Raw genomic sequence first — 22,795 nt, 5'->3', positions numbered from 1 at the left:
TCCGGGGGGAACCCGGTGTGGAGGCTCCGAAGCTCAAGTTAGAATCCTTCAAAAGCAAGGTAGTACCAGATAGCGCAAAGTTTGCATACCTCCGTTGTCGGGGGGCAGGGGGCTCTTATAGTCACTTCGTGTACTCGTCCCGAGGCCCTTGTCAGATCGGGTATGATTATCCTTGTGCTTGTCAATTCGGCCGTCGTTCTTTCTGCTGAGACAGAACCGTCACTACCTAATCGTCTAAGTGGAGATGGCGGCATCATTGGTGGTGGCAGGTGGTCGTTAAGAGTGCTGCTGCCAAACGTCAGATCCCAAGTCAGTCAGGCGTGGCGCCCTCGGGCACGGACTTCCCTAGTGTCAGGCATGGTACAACTTGTTTGGCTTTGGTGCCCAGAAGGTGATGCGAAGTGCTGAGCGAGGCGGTATTGAGCTCGGAGGTATCTATAGGGCAGGTCAGTTTCGGCGAGGTGTACCTCGAACTGTTACAAGGGTCAGTTCGGCGAAGTATATACCGAGCTGTTACTAGGTGGGTCAGTTCGGCAAAGTGTATCCCGAGCTGTTACAAGGTGGCAGTTCGGCGAAGTCTATCCCGAGCTGTTACAAGGTGGCTCAGTTCGGCGAAGTGTCCCCTTGTTCCCGCCTAGGTTTAGCCCCTTTTGCCGAGCTGTCGTTTCTGCCACGTGTCCCATAATAGAGAGGTCGGGCCAAATCTTCCTTCATCAATATTTACCATAGAAGCCTGCCTTTTATGATGAACAATAAATAAGGACTTCTCTTTGCTAATTAGTTGGCCAGATGCTCTTTCATACACATTTAAGAAAGCCATGAGATTTGTGATGCCTCTCTTATCTCCTTTAGAAAAAAATTATTGTATCATATGCATAAAGACTATGGATAACTCTTAAACACCCTCGAGGGGGGGGGCTTAGGAAGAGACATAACCATTGTTGAAAATTACTTGCAGCCCTCAACTAAATACTTCTTCTACAAAAATGAAAATACTAGGCAAGAAGAGGTTTCCTTGCCTTAAAACTCTTGTTGAATGAAAATAGCCTGAGGGGGAACCGTTAACCATTACAGAGAACCAACAATTATACATGCAAAGTCAAATTAGTTCAAGCCAAATGCAACTGAAACCAAACCTTTTAAGAGCCTCAATGAAGAAATTCCAATTCATTTTGTCATAGGCCTTAGCCATAACCAGTTTAAATATTACATTTCCTCCTTTAACTTTTCTCTTTCGATCAACCGTCATTTCTTGAACTACCCCAATATTATAATTTATGTATCTACCTTTAACAAAGGCACCAATGAAATCAATTTCGGTAAAATAACTAAGAATCTCTCTGTCAATAATTTCGAAAAAATCTTATAGCAAAAATTACATAAACTGATAGGCAAAAAATCAGAGAAAGACCTTGGGTTCTCTTTCTTTGGAATCAAAACAATAAAGGTACAAGTATAATATTAAGGGAGAGACTTCGTGTAGAAAATCTCTCTCTTAGCATTGCAAACATCATTATCGACAATATCCCAATATTTCACAAAGAAACTACCATCAAACTCATCCGGGCCAGGGCACTTTCGATATTCATCAAAAAAACTATAGATTTTAGGGAGAATGACGGTTCAGCTCAGGGTCAGAACTTTTAGGTCCAAAGTACAATTGAGGTAGGTACTAGTTCGGAATTGATGCCGAGGGCGGGCATTGATGTATAGAGTGGGGTTTTTTGACATTTTGAATGTTTATAAGTTTTCAATGAAATTCAGAAATTTGCATTGGATCTGTCCATACTTTTTCATAGATTTTATCTCCTCAAAGAAAGGAATCTGAGTGTGAAACTCATTATCCTCATTAGTGATCAACCGAGGAATGACATCAAATAGGCTTTCAGAACCTTCCTATTGCTGAAAATACTCCACTACCTTATTTTTAATAGTGGATGAACAAGTAATGTCATTATCATCCTCCCAAATTCTAATAATCACAGCAAATTTCCTTTGTATTTTAAGAGAGGTATGAAAGCACCTGATATTACGGTCGCCATCTTGTAGCCAATGTTCTCTAGACTTTTTTGTCTAAGGAAAGCCTCCTCTTGTGCTAGAGTTTGATGAAGAGCTTCATTGGCGTCATGTAAAGTTTGCTGGTTTATCTCTAAATTCTCCTGTTGAAGTGCCAATTCTTCCTCCAACACTCGTTGGCAACCATAGATATAAAGTGTGGATGGTGGAACCACATATGTTGAAATTCAAACGGCCTTGGGCCACTAATTGGCCCATCATTAGCTACAACCAACAGAGGTGAGTGGTTCGAGTAAGTCCTGTTTAAGTGAAATACTTCGATCGTGTTGAAACAGGATTGTCAATCCAGATTGATTAAGCAATGGTCCAATCTGGTTGTACCTAAGCCATTAGACCAAGTAAATCTATTACCTATAAAGCTCAAATCGAGAAGGCCCAAATTGATTATGAAATTATTACACTCATTAATTGGGCCCATGTTTAAGCTACGGCCCATTCTCTCTCTTGAATTAGCTACCACATTAAAGTCTCCCCCAAGAATCCAGGGGAGGTTACAATTAATAGAAAATTTTTCAAGGTGGACCCACAAACTTTTTCTCTCCACGTAATTGGCTTCCATAGATCACTGACATATAACAAGATATGGAAGTTGCCAAGTTTCTTACTAAAATAGTAAGGCATTGACTGCATGAGTCAACTAGCTTAACATCGAAACTACTATTCCAAAAAATCCAGATTTTGCACTCCAAATCGTCATCTACTAGGAAACTTTTCATTCCCAACCTTTTGGACACCTCAGCTTCCCTACTATTATCAATAAAGGGTTCCATAATGCCAATAATAGGAACGTTATGGATTTGAATAATCTTCCTTAAACGGCGCACCGTTTTCTTGTTACCAATCCCCCTTAAATTCCAAAATAAAGCTGATATCATCACTGAAAATTAGGGGGATTTTGGTTGTCTAGATCCATACCTTTGGCAGGTTTCCTAATTCCCTTCGGTTGAACCAGAACATTCGGGTCATTCATGGTTGGGCCATGATTGGTGCAAGGTGGCGTCTCTTCAACGGTTGAACTCAACGGATCTACATTCTTTGGTGGAGTTTCTGAGTTCTCACCATTTTCCGGCAAGTATCTTGAGTCATTATTGACTTCTTCGAAAGAGTTTTCACTACCCATTTCTGCTTCTTCCTCTCTGCATTCACTAAAATATTGAATTGTTCCATTAACACTTCATTTAAATTTTCGTGAAACAACTTCAAGGCATTCAAGTTCTCTTCTCTCTCCACGATCACTTCATCAACCTTTCCATTTGCTAACTTTGATCTAATCAAGAGAGACTTTCCTCTTGCTGTGGATCCCCTACTGACTGAAGGGGAGCCAAAAGCTTCCTTTGCTGGTGTGGGGTTGTCATGCTCCATACGTCTATGTTCCTTACCCTCTTGTACTACAATAGGATCTTTGGGACTGACACCATCTTCTCTTTTAAAATCATGCATCCACACAGCCATATTTGCTTAAACCTCCAGTGCTTCTCCATTCTTTTCTTTCAACCCTTTGAATTTTTTTTTAGGTTTAGCAAATGCCAAGGCCTTGGGGTCCATGTTCTTCAACTCTTCAACTGATTTGTTTTTCTTTTTGCAATTAGTCTCGGAGTGCCCGACTCTTCAACTGATTTGTTTTTCTTTTTGCAATTAGTCTCTGAGTGCCCAATCTTAATCTTGCAGCATTCTTTACAATAAAATGGTTGGTATGTTCTCATATACTACGTTTTGAAAGAAACCATCTTTACCAATACCAATCCACACTTGTTCAACGAGAGGTTTTGAAATACCAATTTCAACACAAACCCCAACAGTCTTATCCATGATGCATTGTAGAGTGGCAACAAGAACTTTCAGAACTTTTCTAACATTGCTAGCATTGGATTTAACAAAATCTTCACCAAATAGGTACACAGGTAGCTTTGAAACCATTGGATCTTCATCCGTATTAAATAGGGGTGTTCACAGTTTGGTTAACCGAATGGTGGGGCATTTTTTGGAATCAAATCGGTACTATTTGTTTTTTGAAAACCGATAACTGAAACCAAACCGAAACAATCCGGTTAACCGTTTGTTTGGTTCGTCAGTTTTTTGGTTTTTTAATTTTTATAATATATATTATAAAATATATAATAAAAATTATAAATATATATAAAATGTTATATTTTAAATAATAAATAATATATCATATACTGTAAATATACATATTTATATATATAATGCATATTTATTAATTTATAATATATAAAATATATATACTATACATAAATATATATATAAATATAATATAAAAATATATGTATACCAATTGCTTCATTTAACCGTCAGTTTTCTATATTGGTTAGCCGAAACCGAACCGACCAATTCGATTAATCGATTTTTCGATTCGGTTCCAGTCGATTCGATATTTTTTTTTCTCACCCATAGTATTAAAGAATAGTGACCATTTGAAAAACCGGAAGAGGAAACCTTTAAGGTAGATCACTTCTTTTAACCAGACTTTGAGGAAATCATCTTCACATTGAAACCGAAATAAAGATGGATGTAATCAATAACAGAGACAATCACTTCTTTCTGCGAAGTGGAACGATCCAAAAGCAATGATTTCAGCTCTGGAATCTTTGGACGACCATAAGAACATTTAGCAATCAGCGCAAAACAAAAGGGTTCACAAGCACGATCGATCTCTACCCCAGAGAAGAAAATTGTCGACTCACCAAATTGAGTGAGACGAAGGTTTAACTCCAATCCTAACCTGTTCAAGTGCACAAGATTCAGCCATTACATAAGCAAATGAGCGTTTAGGATTAACAACAACCATTCCACATTGATGTGTACAGTCTACATGCATTCTTCATTCGAGTCTGTTGATAGGATCTCACTTGCGTACTCTCTATTGTTTGCAAGCCCCAACAGTAGCGAATACCAGGGTCAATAAAAACCATGAATTGCTTTCCTCTCCTCGAGTTGATTTCAACAAGTTCTTTCAATTTAACCTAATTTTTTGGCTGAATTGAAGCAACAGATATGGACTCTCCAGTTTTTTCACCAAACATTGCTCATAGGCTGTTTGAGTGGGTCCAAGTCCAACCACAAAGAAAAATCCCCATAGGAAAGCCCTTCTCACTTGAACAGCCTGAAATCAATGTTTGGTGAAAACCTGATAAGGGTCTAATAACCTAACCATCTTACAACCAAAAATATAGCATTCTATCAAATCAATGGCTTCTTCGAAACAACTCAATAAAAGAAGTTCAATCTAAAACTTCAATCCTCCTAAATGGGGCCTTAAAAAGATTTAAGAAAGCTTTTTTCTTTTTTTTTTGGACAATTTTCTTAAATTATCCTTATTATTTATCTAATTGACTAACTCCACTCTTACTGTTAGTTATTGTTTTAATGTATTCTTAAATTTTCTGACAATTTGTCTAAAACCTTCATTATCTTTAATTTTCTATCAATCTTCGTTTACATGTGACATCACGTAAGTTATAATTATTTTAAGATTCCTAAAATTTCCTTATTGTTCAATGACTTCCTAAAAGTTGGTTCAACAGAAGCCTCATTACCTCCTCCGGAAGTCGGTTCGATGACTTGCCAGTGTGATGATGGGGAACGAACTTTCACTATACATCATCCCCTACCTCTAGAGCACTGTTCACCGCTGTTCATTTTCTTTTCCAATCGAACCAGCGGCGACAACAATACCAAAACTCTCCCCCTCTCATTCTTCTTAGATTTTCCTGTGCTGGATTCTCCCCTGTTCCAACTACTTAAACTACCAAAACTATCTCCTCTTAACCGAGTAGCCTAGTGGTGGCAACCCTCTACACCTTCGTCCAGCTCAGTCCCACTCTCTCTCTCTCTCTTTCTCTATTTTTCTCCACCATCATCTTATTCATCTTTTTCTCTTCGTTGTAACCCCCTCCCTTGCTCTTATCTCCACTGCTGCAACAGACCTCCTTTGTCCATTGTCTTCAACCTTGACACGGCAGTGACAAAGTAGAGCAGTGGTGAACCATCTCCCCCATCTTCTTCACTTCTCCCCTTTGTCTCTCTCTCTCTCTCTCTCTCTCCTCTCATAATCCCTCCCTCTCTTGCTTTCTCACCAGCCAACACTCCAAATCAACCATCAATATTGAACAAAACACCATCGAACCAGTTTGGTGGTGCCCCTCTTTTTTTCTCCTCTCATTCTTCCTTTTCCCCACTCCAATCCATCCTCCCACTTCTGCTGCTAAAACAATAATGTAAACAGAGCACCATCGTCCTAAACATAGAACATCTACCAACCACCGCAAGCTCCCGTTCCTAGTTCTTTTCCTTGTTTTCTTCGTTTTTCACGTTGCTACAATATGCAATCTGCAACTATCCCCTTCTATTGGTTCATTTCCGCTGTTGAATCAACTTAATCTCCTCTCCTGGTTGTCCTTCCTTCAAGCTTTCGAACAATATTTTCCCCTTCATCACTGTTATCTTTCTAAAATCGAGCAGAGCATAATTAATGTCAAACAAGTCGCCTCTTATACGTTTGAAAACTACAATAACCTAGCTTTTCGTTAACAATTTCAATCTCATCCAAGGCAACATCAGAAAGCCCTTGACCAATTGCAACTTTCAATGTTCACCCCCATCGTCTATGCTCACCGCTACAACTGATGTGAAACATAGCATCTTCGGTCGTTGAAGTCCCCCTACTGTAGTCTACTTCAATGCAAATGCCGTGGTGGTTGTCCCCGAGTTGTCATCCTTCTTCTTTCGACCGAGCATTCAGGTAATAAAAAAAGGTTACATTAAATTGAAGTTTATCCAAGTCAGATACCGACCATTTCCAACCCATCATTGTAGCTCTAGAGAACTGTTCACATTCCTTTTAGGCAATCAGGCCATCACAACACTTCCAAAAGTCAGCACAATAAAAGATCCTCCAAATCACACGACAATCATTTGAACCTTTCTTTAGAAATGATGTCAAACATGGATTTTCCCCTATTTACCACTAGGTTGCAGCGGTGAAGTCTATGACTAAGCAAAACTCAAGCCTGGAGGGAGAGAGGATTCACGAAATAGGGGTACTCACGCTTGGGAGTGGAAAAACTCAGAAACTTAGTGGGGGATACTGAAGATGTTAAAAAAGAAAAGAGCTTGTTCCATTGATAGCCATGTCACCAGCCAAGGTTTCATCAGTTGGGTTTTATTTTAAAATTTGAGGAATATTGGAGGAAAAATTAGACATTTCGTTTCTTTTTGTTAACACTTAACGACAATATTAATTTTTAGGAAGAGCATGGGTAATTTAAAACAATATGTAAACAGTTAGTCAATTTCTTAAACAATAGAGATAGTTTAAGGAAATTAGCCTTTTTTTTGTGTGTAAAAGACAGGTAAGATTCCTGATTTTTTAACTAATTTGTTTAAACATAAGGCCACGTGGATACAAAATACTGATGTGTTCAATCATCTCACAAAGCCAAGATGTCATGGGACTAGTTGTTGGGGCCCCGTGCGACACTTGAATGCAACAAATAAGCCTAAGCAACAAGCAACAACACAAGAAAATGCAACAAAGATGACACATGAATTAGACAAAAGGCAAGTTGTATTGCATTAATGGATGGCAAGCATAAGCACACAATTCAGTGTCGAGGGGATCTCATGCTTAACATTTACATGCTCTTGATTCACTTGACTACTTATTTTCTCTCAAAGAGTACGTTAAACTTTTGGGGAAGTGACATAAAGATACATTAAAATGATGAAAAATCATATTAAATAATTAAAAGAATGCCATTGACAATCCCTCCATACAAAAATACATGCATAACCCAGCCATGACACACACTTAGACATTGGAGTGGCGGCTGTAGGCGTGATGAATGGCACTTGATGGAGTGGCGAAGAGAACACTTGTGACAGTCTCCCCCACTCAATTCAGTTTTTGTCCTCAAAGACTAGCTTCTGCTTGAGGCTCAGATCTATTATTGATGAAGGAGGGTTCTTCAACTGTTCTACGAGCTTGGTCTCTTCCAAGGCCCAAGCATGAGGTTGGGTGAAGGTCTTTAGGGTGTTCTTGATGGTGGGAAAACCTATGGCTAGCTAGTCCCTACGTTAAGTCCTTGTTTGACTGCTTCAAGGTAGGATTTTGGATGTTCTGCTTTGGTAGTAGGAAAGTTTTGTTAGACAGTCTTGTATGCCCTTAGCTTCAATCAGATTTGATGTACTTTTATTATTTAGTGGAAATAAATTAAAGTGCATGTTTGATTCATGTTGTTTGGTGTAATTCTGTGTAAGACCCTAAAACTAGACACTTATAGAAACTTGTGTTAGTTTTAAATGTTCACAGCCATTGGATAAGTCTAGGGAGATTTATTCTACCAAGGCTGATATTGATGTGCCACCAAGTGTTGGGGTGGCTTGTTTCGGCCATCAGGGTAAGACCCAAGGCACATGAAGTATGGGATTGTTTGAACCCCTGAACCGGACCAAATTTCTAGTATTGCCCTAGACCTTGGAGACAGATGGGCAAAACTGGAAAGTTACACCTGACCCCTAGACTCGATTATGACACATCACTAGGTGTTGGATTGGACTATCTTTGATGTGTCAATCTGTGAGATCCTTAGAGGGGGTCAAAACCTGGACATGTTGGGGCAGTCTGAGAATTCATCTGAGTGAGTGGTCATAGTGACAGGATCAGCCCCTTTATCGGACAATGGTAATGATCGGGAATACACTATCTCTGATGGAAACCAAACTGCCGGCAGTTGATTTCAATCGTTGGAATTTTGTTTTGCAAAATTAATATATATATATATATATATATATGTATGTATATATATGTATGTATATATACGGTTTCAAAAGGATTTGCAAAAGGTTTTAATTCCCAGGATCCATGTGAGTGGAGAGTGCGGCACTGTTCCTTGCAGCCGAGGGAGAGTTCTCTTGTCGGGTAGTGCTTGATCATTAAGGGCTGAGAGGTTAAGTGTAAGACCATTTAGGATAATACCTGATGGGCTAATCTTGCACTTGCCCACATTCCCTGGGTTTTTATAAGATGGTTTGGCCTAGGGACCACTTAATGTAAGTGTTGAGCCCATAGGGTCCATGTGATGGGCTCAAGGGGGTTACTGAGTCTTTCAATGAATTCGGCTGGGCCTTGTAATAAAGACTAGGCCGAACCCATGTGGCTGGTGTGTAGATCAATGCTTGGGTCCCACGCCATACAAAGAAGCCCAACTGGGCAATAGATAGGAAACTGGTTAAACACTGAACACTTAATGGGCCAAAAGTCCATTTCGAACTGGGCTGATATGATCACCAGTTCATGGGGTGAATATGAGATTAGTGTTAGTAAAATGATTGGGTCTTTGACCTTATCCACTCTAAGAGACCAAATTCAAATTAGATTTGAATCTGGTAACCTCCTAATAAGATCAGGAGTTACTTAATCTGCAGATAGGATTAATATTATCCCCTATCCAAATACTGATTTGGATTTGGGATAACTCCCAAAATATTGGGAGGTTTCTTAATCAATAAGAAAGAGGAGAAAACCCTAGCAAAAATATCAGATTTCGAACTAGGGGTTTTGAGTAAGCAAGGAACACATCCTGCAATCTGAGATTTGATCTCTGACAGACTTCAGAGAGAAAAGACAGTTCTGCCCTCTTCGTCCCTGGACTTCTCCTCCTTCAACCGCTGCCACTCCCTGTTGGAAGATTGGATCTTTGCAGCAACAGGAAGTCAAGAAATCAGTTCTTGACAATGGTCTTGCAAGAAAGACAAAGGGATTCGATGTTCAAGGTTTCCAGAGGGTTCTTGTGAAGAATCCAGTGTGTAGGACACACCCTGCTGGTTCCGTTCCATCCACAGCTGTGTCATCTTCAGCAGGAGCGGATCTTGGTTTCTTCTTTGGGCGTGAACACCAACTTTGGGAGATATTATTTCTCCAGATCAGGTATAATCCTTCTTGTTTCCTTTTGGTTCAGATCTGGTTTGTTTATGGTTCAAGTAGGATCCTTGAATAATGTATTCTAAATTTAGGGAATATGATTCTCAGTTGGAAGAAGGTAGGAAATTTTTTTGAAATTCGCCCTCAATTCCGCACCCTTCATGGCGTCTATTAGATGGATCCTACCATTCTTTCAAGTTTGTGGCCAAGGCTAGGTCAAAATGAAGGTTTGGATTTTTCGGGTATTGTTCCCCCTGATGATTTTTCCCCCAAGGGTTGCTTCTCACAAGGCTCCTATGAGGGTTGGCTTGATCAATGTAGTAGCGGATAGGGTACCTAAGTGGATTTGGTGGTACTCGCTCTCCCCGTTGATTGTCATAATGGAACTAGTTGTGGCTGGAGACAGCCTTGGGTCTTCCAGGAGTCTTTTGTGTTGCCGGCTCGTGGTGCTGACGTTGGTGCCGTTGTTGGTGTTGATGCTAGCGCTGCTGCTGCTGCTGACATTGGTACTGGTATTGGTGCTGATGTTGGAACGGCTTTGGGGGACACTTCTTCCTAGTGATGACTTCCCAACCCGCCCCAGTGTTAATGTGAGATGATTGAGACGGGGTCTTCCTTGTAGGCACAACGCTGGCTTCGTTGATATCTGTTTCCTAATAGTATTGTAGGGCCGAAAGTTGCTTCCCATGTACCTTCAAGGTTGTTGTCACCGGAACCATGCAAGGAGAACACTCATCCAAGATGAGCAGACTGTCTACGTGTGGCATGAGAGTTGCTTCTACTGCTTTGGTCCAACTTGGAGACAACTTGAAAATCATCCAAGGGTACTACAGATAGATTGATGGGTCGTTTCCATGACCCAACTTGGAGCTCTACTCTACTAGCCATGCCTTATTCTGCTTTGGCCCTAGAGTTGACAGCCTTGATTCACCCTGTCTGTTTGGTGGTGGTCAAGCCGAGTCGCTTTGCCTCAACAAGCGAGATGAAGTTGTGAGTGGCCCTAGTGTCCACCAAGACTTGGGTCAGCCTCCCGTCGAGGGTGATGTCTACATATTTCAGTCCCTTGTGGACTTTGGTGGGCTGCTTGGATGTGGCCTCTTTTTTAACCATGGCATTGATGAGTTGGAGGGTGCCTACTCTTGGCGTTGTTGTGGGTTTCTCCTCATCGCTCTCTTCACTGTCGCTGAGTTTGAAGTTGAGGGCTTGAGTTTCTTCCGTGTTGGACAGTCACTCATCCAATGATTCCCATTATAAAGGTAATAAGGCGCAGGAGTAGTAGTTGGTCTCCTCATGAATTGGTGACCCTGATAGTTTTGGGCTCCTTGTGGCTTCTTCCCTTATTGGTAATTGTTGGCCTTGTTAGTGGGCACTAGTTTCTCCTGTGTAGAGGTTGATTTCTGATCTCCCCCACTCAAGCTATTGGTACGTGGGCTATGTGGTTGGTGGTCTTCCTCTTCTAACTTCCTTTGATCAACTAGTTGCTTGGCCACCGCCATTGTAGTTCGAGCTCCGCCCATGGTTTGAGACCATTCATGAAGTTGAACAAAAGGTCTTTGTTAGACATGTCGAAGATCTCAAGGGTCAGGGCTGAGAACTCTTGGACATAGTCATGCAATGAGTTTTGGTGCTTCAAGTTCTTCAACTTTCTTCATGCCAAGTACTCAACATTTTCAGGGAAGAATTGTCGCTTGAACTTTCTCTTCAAATCGACCCAAGTGTTGAGGGTCTGAGTGCCACGTTCAATGTCCTAGCAACATCTACGCCACCATAACATTGCAATATCATTTAAATACATGGTGACTGTATGTACTTGAGTTTGGTCATCATGAATGCCAGTCGTGGAGAAGTACTAATCAAGTTGCCACAAGAAGTTTTCAAGCTCCTGAGCATCACGAGCACCGGAGTATGGAGTTGGTTGATGCACCTTGATGTGGGTGGATGGAATGGATGAAGAGCCGGTGGAATTGGCCATAGCTCTTTTCATGATTGTCAACTCAGCCCTCATCTCATCCAATTGTGCTTGGAAGCTGTCCATCATGACTTGAAGGCTGTTGGGAAGAGCTAGTTTGTGACTACTGCAAGGTGTTGTGGACGTCTCGGAGGGCTTCGTTGAAGCGGCTCTCCAACTCCACCACAACATTCTCTATAGTCTCTGTGTTGAGATGGAGTTCGTCGACCCGATCTCGAGTCTCACCTACTGTTGCCTCGCAACGTAGGATGCGCATGTCCATGCTAGCTAGCTAGTCGATCGATTTGTCACGCTTGCTAGCTTTAGTTGTGCGGCCCTTCGGGGCTTGTGTCTTAGTGGGTTTGTCGAGTGGAGCCTTATTGGTGTCATGGGCTTGGTGTAGCCCGTGTAGTGTGTCATTAGCAATGTCGCGGTTGCTCTTCATTGTGTTGAATTAGAGGCGGTTGGGGCCTCATACGACACTTGAATGTGACAAGCATAAACACACAGTTCAGTGTCGAGGGAATCTCATGCTTAACCTTTACATGCTCTTAATTCATTCGACTACCTACCTCCTCTCAAAAAATACGTTAAGATTTTTCGAAAATAATACAAAGATACATATATATAATTACAAAAATACCATTGACAATCCCCCTAAAAAATACATGCATAGCCCAACGCTGATGAAACTCGAGTAGACGCTACAAAAATGCCATTGACAATCCCCCTACAAAAATACCCAACACACATACACGAGTGGAAGTTACAAAAATGCCATCGACAATCCCCGTGCAAAAATACATGCATAGCCAACACACATGACACTTGAGCAGACGCTATGGATGGAGCGGCGAAGAGAACACATGTGACAAAGAGTCGCTTGTCCGTGTTTCACTCGTAACGAAAATTCCCGGGCATTGTGCGTGTCGTGTTTCAAAATTTCGAGCTCAAATCCACGTCTCCGATTATTCGAACAAACGCAGGAGAGGAGATGAGCAGAAGAGGTTCCAGTTCAAATCCCTGCGATCTGCTCAAGAAAATCAAAGGTGATAACAGATCAACCCAAATTTCGCAATAATGCAACTAGAGTTTTCTTACATTTTGTAACCTGCTGACTAAATATTTAAGTGGATATTTGGAAATTTCAACTGTAACAAGTCGGAAACCCTTGCAGAATTCACTCGATGTCTTCTTGAAGATCTCCGCCGAGGACGATCTCCCTCCGTTACCCTAAATCGCTACAGAATTTATTGCACTGATCCTTCTGGAAAATGGTTGGCCTCTTTCAGTGTATATTCAGTAGCAGTGAAAACTTGAGAAATCTTAATAGCAGTAGAAACTTGAAGTCACCAGATTTTCTTCTTCTTCTTCTTCTTCTTCTTTTTCTTTTCATAAATTTAGGCGAATACTTCTACATTACAATATCCTGAATCCTTGATCTTATACCATCGAGTTTATCTGTATTATCCTCTGATTTTTTCCTAAAATGTTGGCAACATCATGTGAAAATGCTTTCACACGTTGCCTTTACGATGATTTAAACGTTGATGGTTCTAACAAATATCTAGCCAATGCTTCTTGCAGCTGTCGCAGCTCTGATTTACACATGGGAAAAGAGATACTCTCACTTGAAAAGGAGTGCCATGCATATAGACTGGGTTATCTTACTATATTTCTTCCTCCTTCCTCTGTTTCCGGGCAAGGCGGCAAGATCATACTATGTCGCATAAAAAACTTGCTCCTGCAGCCAGAAATAGTCAGGGCCCGGAGACGGAGGCATACAATTTCATGAGTTACGGATTCAATGCTATGTTTTCATGTCAACATCGTTTCTCAATTCTTTCTGTTTCTTCTCTCTCAGATGTCTTGCTGAGGGTGTTGTTGATTATTCAGCAGCTGCTGCAAGAAAACAGACATGGATCGAAGAGAGACATATATTACATGCATCCAGCTGTATTTTCAGGTTAGTCAATGTTTTCCTCCCACATTTTTCGTTCTTTTGTATGCCAAAACATATATTATTATGAGACACTTCTATTGCTAGATACGACATGTATTCCCCTTAATTTACAAAATTCAGTATGATGACATTAATTATTTTTATTTCCTCCATTCACGTTATATTTGGTAGGCAGGATTTTTTTTTTTCCCCAGGCTGTGTTTGTTTTAATGCGACAGAGAGTGGAAGGCATATGGTTTTTTCTTTCTATCATTTCTTTAAATAAAAACTAGTGCAAGTATATAAGACGTTATATTTTCGTTTTCTAATATTGAGTCTTGGGAACTGAAAAACGGACCGTTGAATAATATCCATGGGTCAACCCTAAAGAAGTAAGCTTCCTTACACTCTTTTTTGTTTTCTATATAATTTTCTTTTGCAGAGCAAGCAGTTGTAGATCGAGCAATCAACGACATATGCATCCTTTTAGAATGTAGTCGCCATAACTTAAATGTGGTATGTGCTATTATCCTGAAATTTAAATTTTAAATCAGTCAAAAACAAAGTGATGTATGACTAAAAGGAAAACTGGAGTAACAAGACATAGTTTATCCCATTCACTAATAGAATCTCTAATTATTTAACAGAAGAACATTGTTAGGAACAATTGAATAAACTCAAGCGTTTATGGAAGAAAATATGGAAAGGATCATGCTTAACACTGCAAAAAAAAAGCAGCATCTTTTCTCATAGTATAAGGGTTGCTTGAGAATGCATCCTCCTTCCTTGGCCATTGAGGATGATTCAACAAATACAATCAGGTGGAGTAGAACTGGTAGTGGACCATGGGGACTTGGACACTTTCTTAACAACATCAATGACAATCTTTCTAATTTGCATGTCCAAACCATTAGATTCCTTTGGAGCTAAACTCAGCTGCAGTTGGTATAACCAGATTAGTTATTCAAAGATTATTATACTATTTATACATGTTTATCTAGCATCGTGCAGCCTCCTTATCAAGACAAAGAATAAAAAGACCAAACCATGTTGTTGAACTCAAAAAGTGCATAATCACAAGATTCAATGTGGATCCTGTACCAATATCATGCCAATGGGAACTTCTGGACCAACATGTGGTCTTTTCGGATATTAAACTCTTTAAGGAATCGTTTAGGATCCCGATTACGTGGTTCAAGCTTTGTATTTATCTTACTGGCGTCATACTTTTTCCCCTTGGCTATAAAATGTGAAAGCCCACTTTTATGTAGATGTATGCATGCATGTCCACGTATATGTATGTGTTTGCTGTTGATGGTATGCTATACTACTACAAATGAATTTAATAGCTTCTCCTGAGGTCACAAACAGTTGAGATGTGCAAGCCGTGTAAGAAACTTGCAACAAATAACTAATTACAAAGTTGAACGAAGATATTAATAGAAAATTTCAATCATTCATGCTGTGAACTGGTTGTTCTTCAAACCTGTTATAGTTTCTGATGGAAATATTTAATTTTGGGTCAGTGATACCATATGTTCTCCTTTTGACAGGTGGCTGTTGGAAAAGGGTATGTCACAACTTAAACAGAGAAAGAGAACCTCTGGTTCATGGAAAATAAGAGGAACATGGCAGCCTTTTGCATACTCTGTTAGTCTTATGAATGTGGTCCCAAATTCCCAGGAACAAGAATAACAAATTGTTTTCTAAAATTCAATTGGGTATCCTTTGATCTAATGAAGCAGTAGGAAAATGCTCAGATAATTATTCTAGGACTGAAGATGGTAACTTTTCCTGAACATTCTAGCTTGTATTAATTACTAACTTTAATATTTTCTAGTAGTCATGTTTAAAATATTTAGTTAGAGAGATGCATTACTTATTTCAGCGTATCTCCAATTTGTAGAGTAAAAAAGTGTGGTATTTCCAACTCAGTATGATACTAGTTATTTCTTAGTCATTTTGGGATTATCAAATTTAGTCTCAGTTTACATCCTTATGTACCTTTATTTAATCAAGCAGTGAAATTCTGGTTTCCTTTTGTTTGAATCTTGGTTCGACATTGACAAGATCCTACTTTTTTGTATATTTTCCTTTTCGTTCTTGTTATTTCTGTGCCTGTAGCCTCTGAAGTAGCTTCAGTAATTCATCCTTTTAATTGTGTCTGAATTGTCACTTCCATTGAGGATCGACATATGGTGTGCTTCAGTAATTTTTTAAAGGGGGTGGATTTGAATGTGAATTAGTTTTTGTTATACATGCTGCAGTATAACTGTGTTTTACCCTTTATCTGGTATGGTTTTTCCTTTCTATATTATGCAAGTATTCAAAAGATATCATATGATCTAGGTTTGTCTTAAACTGATAACGTAATTTTCAACCATTTACTCATGCCCTAGGTTGGTGATGGGTTGGTTAAAATTCTTTGAGGCAGGAAAGAAATTTGATTGCATAAATAGCCCCAGTAAGGTACATGACGAAATCAAATTGGCAAAATTAGAATTCATATTTCTGAAAGCATCAATAACTATCTCCCAGTATTTTCGTTCTGTAAATCTGGGTTCAATTGCAGGCTCATCCTGTTCCTGTATTTGTTGAAGAAGTTGAAGGTATCTTCATGATCTTGAGAGCATTATATGAAATTATACTCAATTCCTGGGTTGATTTAATTCTGAAAGTCGTATTTAGGTGTGAGACGGGGAAAGAATACTTATACATGCTATATATCCTTCTTATTTTTATCTTTCACTTTTTTAATCTATGCCAAGCATGACAAGTAATGGTTGGAATTTTCAATTAATATTTTGTTTACAGGGATAGTTAGCGTTGCCCAGTATATACTAATCGTAGAAAAGGAAGCAGGTAAAACTTTGCTTCAGAATGGGAGACATGATTTATGTGGATTCTTCAAATTGGTGTATTAGTTGAAATCCCGGGCTTCTAATTTCTATAAACAGTGTTCCAGCGGTTAGCAGACGACCGGTTTTGCGATACGAACAACTGTATCGTTATCACAGTGAGCATTCTCCTTCAGTACCTCCCTGTTACAGCTGAAAAGCCTCGTTATGACACCTGTTTAATTTATTTCAGGGAAGAGGCTATCCGGATGTTCCCACAAGAAGGTATGTGCATGTGGTGTCTCTGATCTTATTATTTTTGTTCTGTTTTCGACATAATGGATTAGGGTATTATTTTTCCCTAATTCCTGTTTGGTTTGTTATAAGCCAATACACTCTTTTCAATCAGGTTTCTGCGGCTTCTTATTGAAAATTTGTGCTTGCCCGTCTATTGCTTGGTAGATTGTGACCCCTATGGTTTTGATATACTGACGACTTACCGGTTCGGTTCTATGGTAAGGATTCTTATCTGCCATGCTTATTTTTGTTATAATACTTACATATCAAGTTATTAAACTGCCTACTTCGAAGCAAATGGCATATGATGCAAAATTTCTACGAGTACCTGAGATACGCTGGCTGGGAGCTTTTCCATCAGATTCTAAGAAATATGGCCTTCCAGAAAGGTGCCTCCTTCCTTTAACAGCAGGAGGTGACATGTTTATTACAAGTTTCCTTTCAGTAAGACTCATCCATCTTAGTAAATTCTTTATTCCAACATCATCCTCAAGTTTCTTTCTATCCATCCCAGATATGAAGAAAGCAGAAGCCATGTTACTGAGATGCTACCTGCAAAGAGAAGCACCAAAATGGAGGTTGATGCTGATGCTTGTTTTATTTTATTTTTCTTGTTTTTCCTCTACCTGGTAATTTTTTTCTATCACTCGTGATTAAATTGATGATCCCTACAATCCAAAGTAGTATCATTTCATGGCAGATCAGAGCTAGAGATGATGATGCAAAGAGGAGTGAAGTTTGAGATTGAAGCATTGTCAGCCTCTTCAATTTCATTCTTGGCAGAGAAGTACATACCATCAAAAATTCAAGGTGGAGGCTACATCTAACAACATACAGTTTCTTTCTGCTGAATTAGAAATAATTGTAGTTTCTGTAGCATGCGAAGTGCAGTCAATTTGGATAATGTTACATTGAAGTTTGGGGGAAAATCGTAATTTCATTTTTTCAATTTCAACACAGTGAACACAAATAGCTAATTCTGTAAATAAAGTGGGATTCAAAATATAAAAGGATATGACATTGCTCAACAGATAAAACTAATAATTTCTCATTAGAAAACAGAATTTACAATTTACGGTGACTTAGCAAGCGCGGGAATCCTCCCCTTCAATCTCTCGCAATAGAATGGACCAAGGTTTGACTGCTATTTCAACTAACTTGTCAAGGGGATAATTTAATGACCACCCAACAAGGCAACTGTAATAAATTATAACCTTACTTTATTATAGAAGATGGATAATACGAAGGAAGATCACCCTCAGTGTATAAAGGGCCAAGTAGCTTGTCTAGCTAGAAAATGAAGATAGAAACTTGATACTCCATGATGTAATGAAAGTGAATGCTCTTCCCACTGTAAATTTCTAATGTGCTAAAGAAAATCCTGATCAGAAGAGATAAGCAAATAACTATTCTCAAGTAACTCCTTCACCTGGGTTAAGATTGGATTGGTTATACAAGGCCGTGAAATATTTCTACAAAGATTTCAAGAAGGTAGCAGCCAACAACCCCAACATGGTATTACTTGGTTTTCTGTTTGCTAAGGGAAAGAAAGGAACAGTGTCATTTCTCTGCTTGAGATGATTGTGGAAGCAATAAATCGGATGCTGACAATGTCCCCGACTGATCAACATCAAGATTTTCAAACTCCCTCATTATAAGTGCAATATCTTCTTCACTGATCTTTCCCATCTCTTTGAGTTTGTATATGACAAATTCAGTAGAACTGTTGAGAATTAAACCAAACAAGACAATTGTTAGAGAAAAACTAAACTGTATAGGATCCATCAACAAATCTAGAGAAAATAATGGCGAAACAAGGTCTTGGGATAGCAAAGCTCACACAAATGTCTTAAAAAAGAATGATTTTTTCTTTCAGTCTTAACATTTTGATATTCAATTTGGAAAAAAAAAAAAGACATACCCAACTGCACCATTATCATCAAGGTCTGCTGCCTCAAGATCTACCAGTGTCAGCTTCCTAGTGAGAACCCATTTTACAAGCAAGTTTTGTCTATGCTCAGTGTAGAGCTCAGCAAGGTAGAGAAAGAACTGAGCTACACAAATAGTACTGGTGAGTATCCAAAAGACAGCAAAGATACGGCCCATTTCAGTTGAGAAGCTCTTATCCCCATACCCTAAAGTTGTTATAGTGGAACAAACGCAGTAGAAGGCATCAACAATATCCAAATTCTCAACTCTAGTTAAGAAGATTGTTCCAGCCATAATTAACAGCAAAATCAGGCTCAAGTTCAGAAGAAACTTGTATTTTATTTTGTTGGTCTCAATCTCCTTGAGAATATCAAATTCCCCAACATTGTTATACATATTTAGGGCTTTAACCAAGGCTACTTCTTGCTTTTCTACGAGATAATCTGCTGCATTACTAAGAATTAGCCCAACAAGAGCCATTCCCATGAAAACAAAAGCACAAGCAAGTAATTTTGTGAGAGTGCTATTAGGCACAAGGTCTCCATATCCAACAGTGGTCATTGTCACCACACAGAAATACACAGCATCAAGAATCCCGTTTGTTTTCTCACCTTTGATCTGATTCTTAGCCAGGACAAAGCAGAGGGTACCTACGCCTAGGTAGAGAGACAGGAAGATAACTACTTTCATGAAACTGGGATGGAATTTCCCAAAGATGGATTCAGAACGTGGAAATATGCTTCTCCCATCTTTCTTTGGAAGAGTAAATTCTGCTATAGGAGCACTTTTGCAGCGGCTGTACCTTCTTTTCTTTGTGGTGTTGTTCTGATTGGGTTGAGAGGAAGGGTCTAATAACCCCACCAGCAAGGACTGTTCTTCGCTATTTTGGGCCATCAGCAGAGCGGATTTACTTGACGATTCCTGCAGATAATTAGTTCAATATATATATATTTATATATTTTGAGATATGAACACCAGAACAATTGGGAACTTTGTTCTCTCAAGTCTCAACTGGGCGAAAATTTTGTCAATATTATTGGTTGTGGGAGTCTCCAAGGCAGTGTCTCTTGTGTAACAGTGTCTGACCTTAAGAGCTATGCCAATGCAATTGAAGACAAATCAGTGAGGACAATAGTTCAAACTTCAAACCCCGGAAGCCCAAAGTAAAAGAAAGAGAAGAGACTAAGCAAGAAGTCATCAGTAATTCAGGTTCAGGGTGCGTTTAGAAGAGCAGGAGGATGTGTTGATCGAATTGGCATGGAAGTGTCAATTGTGTGCAGAAAACTCGAATACAAGAACATAGAAAACTCGATTTATATTTTTTGCAGGCAACCACCGAGAAAGCAAAGAACTATTCAAGGTCTGAACGTATTCACCTTTGAGAAGGAACTCGAATTGCTTTTCCGGAATGTGAAACACAAGCTCACCAGATCCACATAGCGCAGATGCACGCGCAGCGTTCGAACAAGTAAAGAAACACAAACGATTAGGATGATAACCAGTCAAAACGGTTTGGTAGAAATGAAAAGGAGAAAGTTAACAGGTTACCACCGCCACCGGAAACGAAAGAATGATACAAAGACATGCTTGCTTACTCAACAAAGGACGGACACGAGAAATGAAGAGGAAAGGGAAACGAGGTAGAAGAAGAACTTTTTTGAAGAAAAAACGAGGTAGATCTCACAGAGACACTGCTGACTCGAAAAATATGGTTTGCTTTAGATGGTTTTTGGCTCTGCTAAGAAAAAAAATTCAGTCGCACACTCCCACCCACCATTATCATGCTTTGAATGGTTTACTTTGTATCTCCTGTCCCGTATGATGCATCCGATTCAGATGCCATTTTTGGTGGAATTGAGAATATAATCACGGATTAAGAATTTAAGATGCGGTGTGTCGGTGCACATGGGCTCTGCGGCCCAATAAACTCTAAGATCCTACTAGATGGGAAGTTCTTGGGCTTAACTGAAAACCCAATGTAACAGGGTGCATGATTTTGCTTGTAAACTAGAGGCCTACAATTGAAAGGAAAGAAAAAGAAAGAAAGATACTTCCAAGCCTAGCTGTAGGGGTGTATAATCGGTCAGTTTGGTTAAAACCAAGATCTAATCGACTATTCGGTTTGATCATTTTCTCTAATTGAATCGAACCGATCCTAACCAAAATTGGTTCGGTTTGGTTTGGTTGGGCCCTAATTCCACATAAATGACAAACATTGATCAACAACTAATAAATCATTTATAATTAATAAGTGTTATTAATTAAAAATTAAAATGGCCCCAAAACCTAATGGTTTTAATTAATTGACTATTATTATTAATTAAAAGTTAGAATGCTTTTAATTAATTAGCTATTATTAATTAAAAGCTGATGGAGGAAGATTTGACCCGACCCCTTGGCCATACGACACGTGGAAACAACTGAGAGTGACCTGGTAGAAACGCCAGATCGGCACGACAACGGGCCCCACAACCCGGGCTCCTAGCAAAAGGTCAGCTCCCCCAAAGGGGAACCTACAACCCGAGCTCCAAGCTGAAGAGCCCCGAGCTCTCCCTTCAAGGTCCTGAGCCTTACAAAAAGCACAAAAGGCAAAGACCCGAACTGCCCTTGGGTGGGCAGTTCGGGTCATATTTCTGTCCGAACTCAAGACCACCTCGCACACCACTTTGGCACCAAGTCGCCTGACTGAACCGTACTTGACACCTAGAAAGCCCGTACATGGAGGCGGCGCACCTGACTGATTAGGGGTCCGACACATGACAGCCGCCCCACAACGGCCACCTGCCACCGCCATCTCAGACATGGCAGGGACGGCCTTGACAAGGAACAGTGGAGGTTATGACACCCGAACTGGCAACTGGCGACTGGCAGTGGAGGTTGACACCCGAAATGACCCCCAATCTGGCAGAAGAAGTGACCCGATCTGGTAGAGGTGATGATACCCGAACTGACAGGGGTTCGGAATTAAGTATACAAGGTGGCTATAAAGGACCCCATCTCATTGGGAAGAAGGTATGTGAATCTTGTGCTTCCTGGTCTTAGAATTTCTCACTTCCCTTGCCTTCTGAAGAGCACTAACTTGAGCTTCGGAGTGTTCCAACTGGGTTCCTCCCTGGAGGTCTCCATTTTCTTCCTTGTTTCAGGCACCTCCGATCTCGTCAGAAGCGAGGTAACTGGCAGCTAGGACCGACTGGATTGCGCACCATCATTTGGCGCCGTCTATGGGAATACTTCAAAAGGCCTCTCCTAACCTTTAACTCTTTCTCTCTCTCTCTCTCAAAGAAACCTTAGCTTCCATGGCTTCTCCCAGTAGCAGCAAGCACAACGCCGGCTTGAATGTTGTAGGGGAACACCCCCAGCCCGCCACTGTGTGCATAGGACAGTTCACCATCCCCCTATCGACGGACGGAATCCCTAGCCTCAACGCACCAAGCATGGTGGCACCGGTGAATGTTCCCCTTCCTCTCCCTGTCGAGACAACCTTTGTCGAACCAACTACTGTCCCTCTGGCGACTAGCCAAAACCAATTTGATGACTTGATGCAGTGCATGCGGGCAATGCAAGCCCAAATGCAGTAGTTCCAGTAACATCAGCTCCATCAGCAGCAAGTTCTGCACCACATCTCTCAGTATCACTATCAACAGCAGTTCCCCCAACTGCCTCTGAACCAACCACAGCTTCCACCTCGGCACCCCGCTCTGAAGCCGGTTAAGCCCTCCCCTTAGGGCGGATGCCTTCACCGAGGAGAAGCCTCCCAACTTCAGAACCCCTCCAAGAGCCATGCCTCATCCCCGGGCAGGAGGGAAAGACTAATCACCCCTGCCTCA

The 22,795-nt window shown here is 40.3% G+C and overlaps 2 protein-coding genes across 5 annotated transcripts; one reads left to right on the top strand and one right to left on the bottom strand.

Annotated features, from left to right (window-relative positions):
* Positions 1-12,786: 12,786 nt before the first annotated feature.
* Positions 12,787-18,076, top strand: ATSPO11-1 (Spo11/DNA topoisomerase VI, subunit A protein). 3 transcript variants are annotated; one of them, XM_088955508.1, is made up of 15 exons: positions 12,790-13,012; positions 13,141-13,240; positions 13,551-13,624; positions 13,828-13,929; positions 14,348-14,421; positions 15,459-15,475; positions 16,305-16,374; positions 16,478-16,514; positions 16,720-16,767; positions 16,863-16,921; positions 16,996-17,027; positions 17,152-17,257; positions 17,334-17,454; positions 17,554-17,617; positions 17,740-18,076. In XM_088955508.1, exons 1-15 carry the CDS (start codon positions 12,958-12,960, stop codon positions 17,864-17,866), a joined length of 1,086 nt encoding a protein of 361 aa, XP_088811634.1. In that variant the 5' UTR covers positions 12,790-12,957; the 3' UTR covers positions 17,867-18,076. The 3 variants fall into 3 exon arrangements, with proteins under 3 accessions (XP_088811649.1, XP_088811634.1, XP_088811640.1); XM_088955523.1 differs by lacking the exons at positions 13,141-13,240; positions 13,551-13,624 and having other exon boundaries at positions 12,787-13,012; XM_088955514.1 differs by lacking the exon at positions 13,141-13,240 and having other exon boundaries at positions 12,895-13,012; positions 13,551-13,929.
* KCO1 (Outward rectifying potassium channel protein) lies at positions 18,072-20,943 on the bottom strand. 2 transcript variants are annotated; one of them, XM_088955539.1, is made up of 3 exons: positions 20,345-20,824; positions 18,961-19,889; positions 18,072-18,762 (listed from the first exon to the last, which is right to left on the bottom strand). In XM_088955539.1, exons 2-3 carry the CDS (start codon positions 19,860-19,862, stop codon positions 18,600-18,602), a joined length of 1,065 nt encoding a protein of 354 aa, XP_088811665.1. In that variant the 5' UTR covers positions 19,863-19,889; positions 20,345-20,824; the 3' UTR covers positions 18,072-18,599. The 2 variants fall into 2 exon arrangements, with proteins under 2 accessions (XP_088811665.1, XP_088811657.1); XM_088955531.1 differs by having other exon boundaries at positions 18,961-20,943.
* Positions 20,944-22,795: the final 1,852 nt, after the last annotated feature.

This window comes from Nelumbo lutea, chromosome 1 (assembly GCF_056320005.1).
Source record: "Nelumbo lutea isolate HS-2025 chromosome 1, American lotus-T2T, whole genome shotgun sequence".
In the NCBI taxonomy this organism is placed as follows: domain Eukaryota; kingdom Viridiplantae; phylum Streptophyta; class Magnoliopsida; order Proteales; family Nelumbonaceae; genus Nelumbo; species Nelumbo lutea.
This window is presented reverse-complemented; position numbering and strand designations above follow the sequence as displayed.

What these genes read in the sequence shown, in the direction of transcription:
- KCO1 (XM_088955531.1), bottom strand. Translation starts at nt 19,862, where the DNA reads ATGGCCCAAAATAGCGAAGAACAGTCCTTGCTGGTGGGGTTATTAGAC. An exon ending in GATGATAATGGTGCAGTTGG is followed by an intron (nt 18,763 to 18,960) that starts GTATGTCTTTTT and finishes AATTCTCAACAG; the next exon opens with TTCTACTGAATTTGTCATAT.
- ATSPO11-1 (XM_088955508.1), top strand. Translation starts at nt 12,958, where the DNA reads ATGAGCAGAAGAGGTTCCAGTTCAAATCCCTGCGATCTGCTCAAGAAA. An exon ending in GTGCCATGCATATAGACTGG is followed by an intron (nt 13,625 to 13,827) that starts GTTATCTTACTA and finishes CTTCTCTCTCAG; the next exon opens with ATGTCTTGCTGAGGGTGTTG. An exon ending in GCATCCAGCTGTATTTTCAG is followed by an intron (nt 13,930 to 14,347) that starts GTTAGTCAATGT and finishes TTTCTTTTGCAG; the next exon opens with AGCAAGCAGTTGTAGATCGA.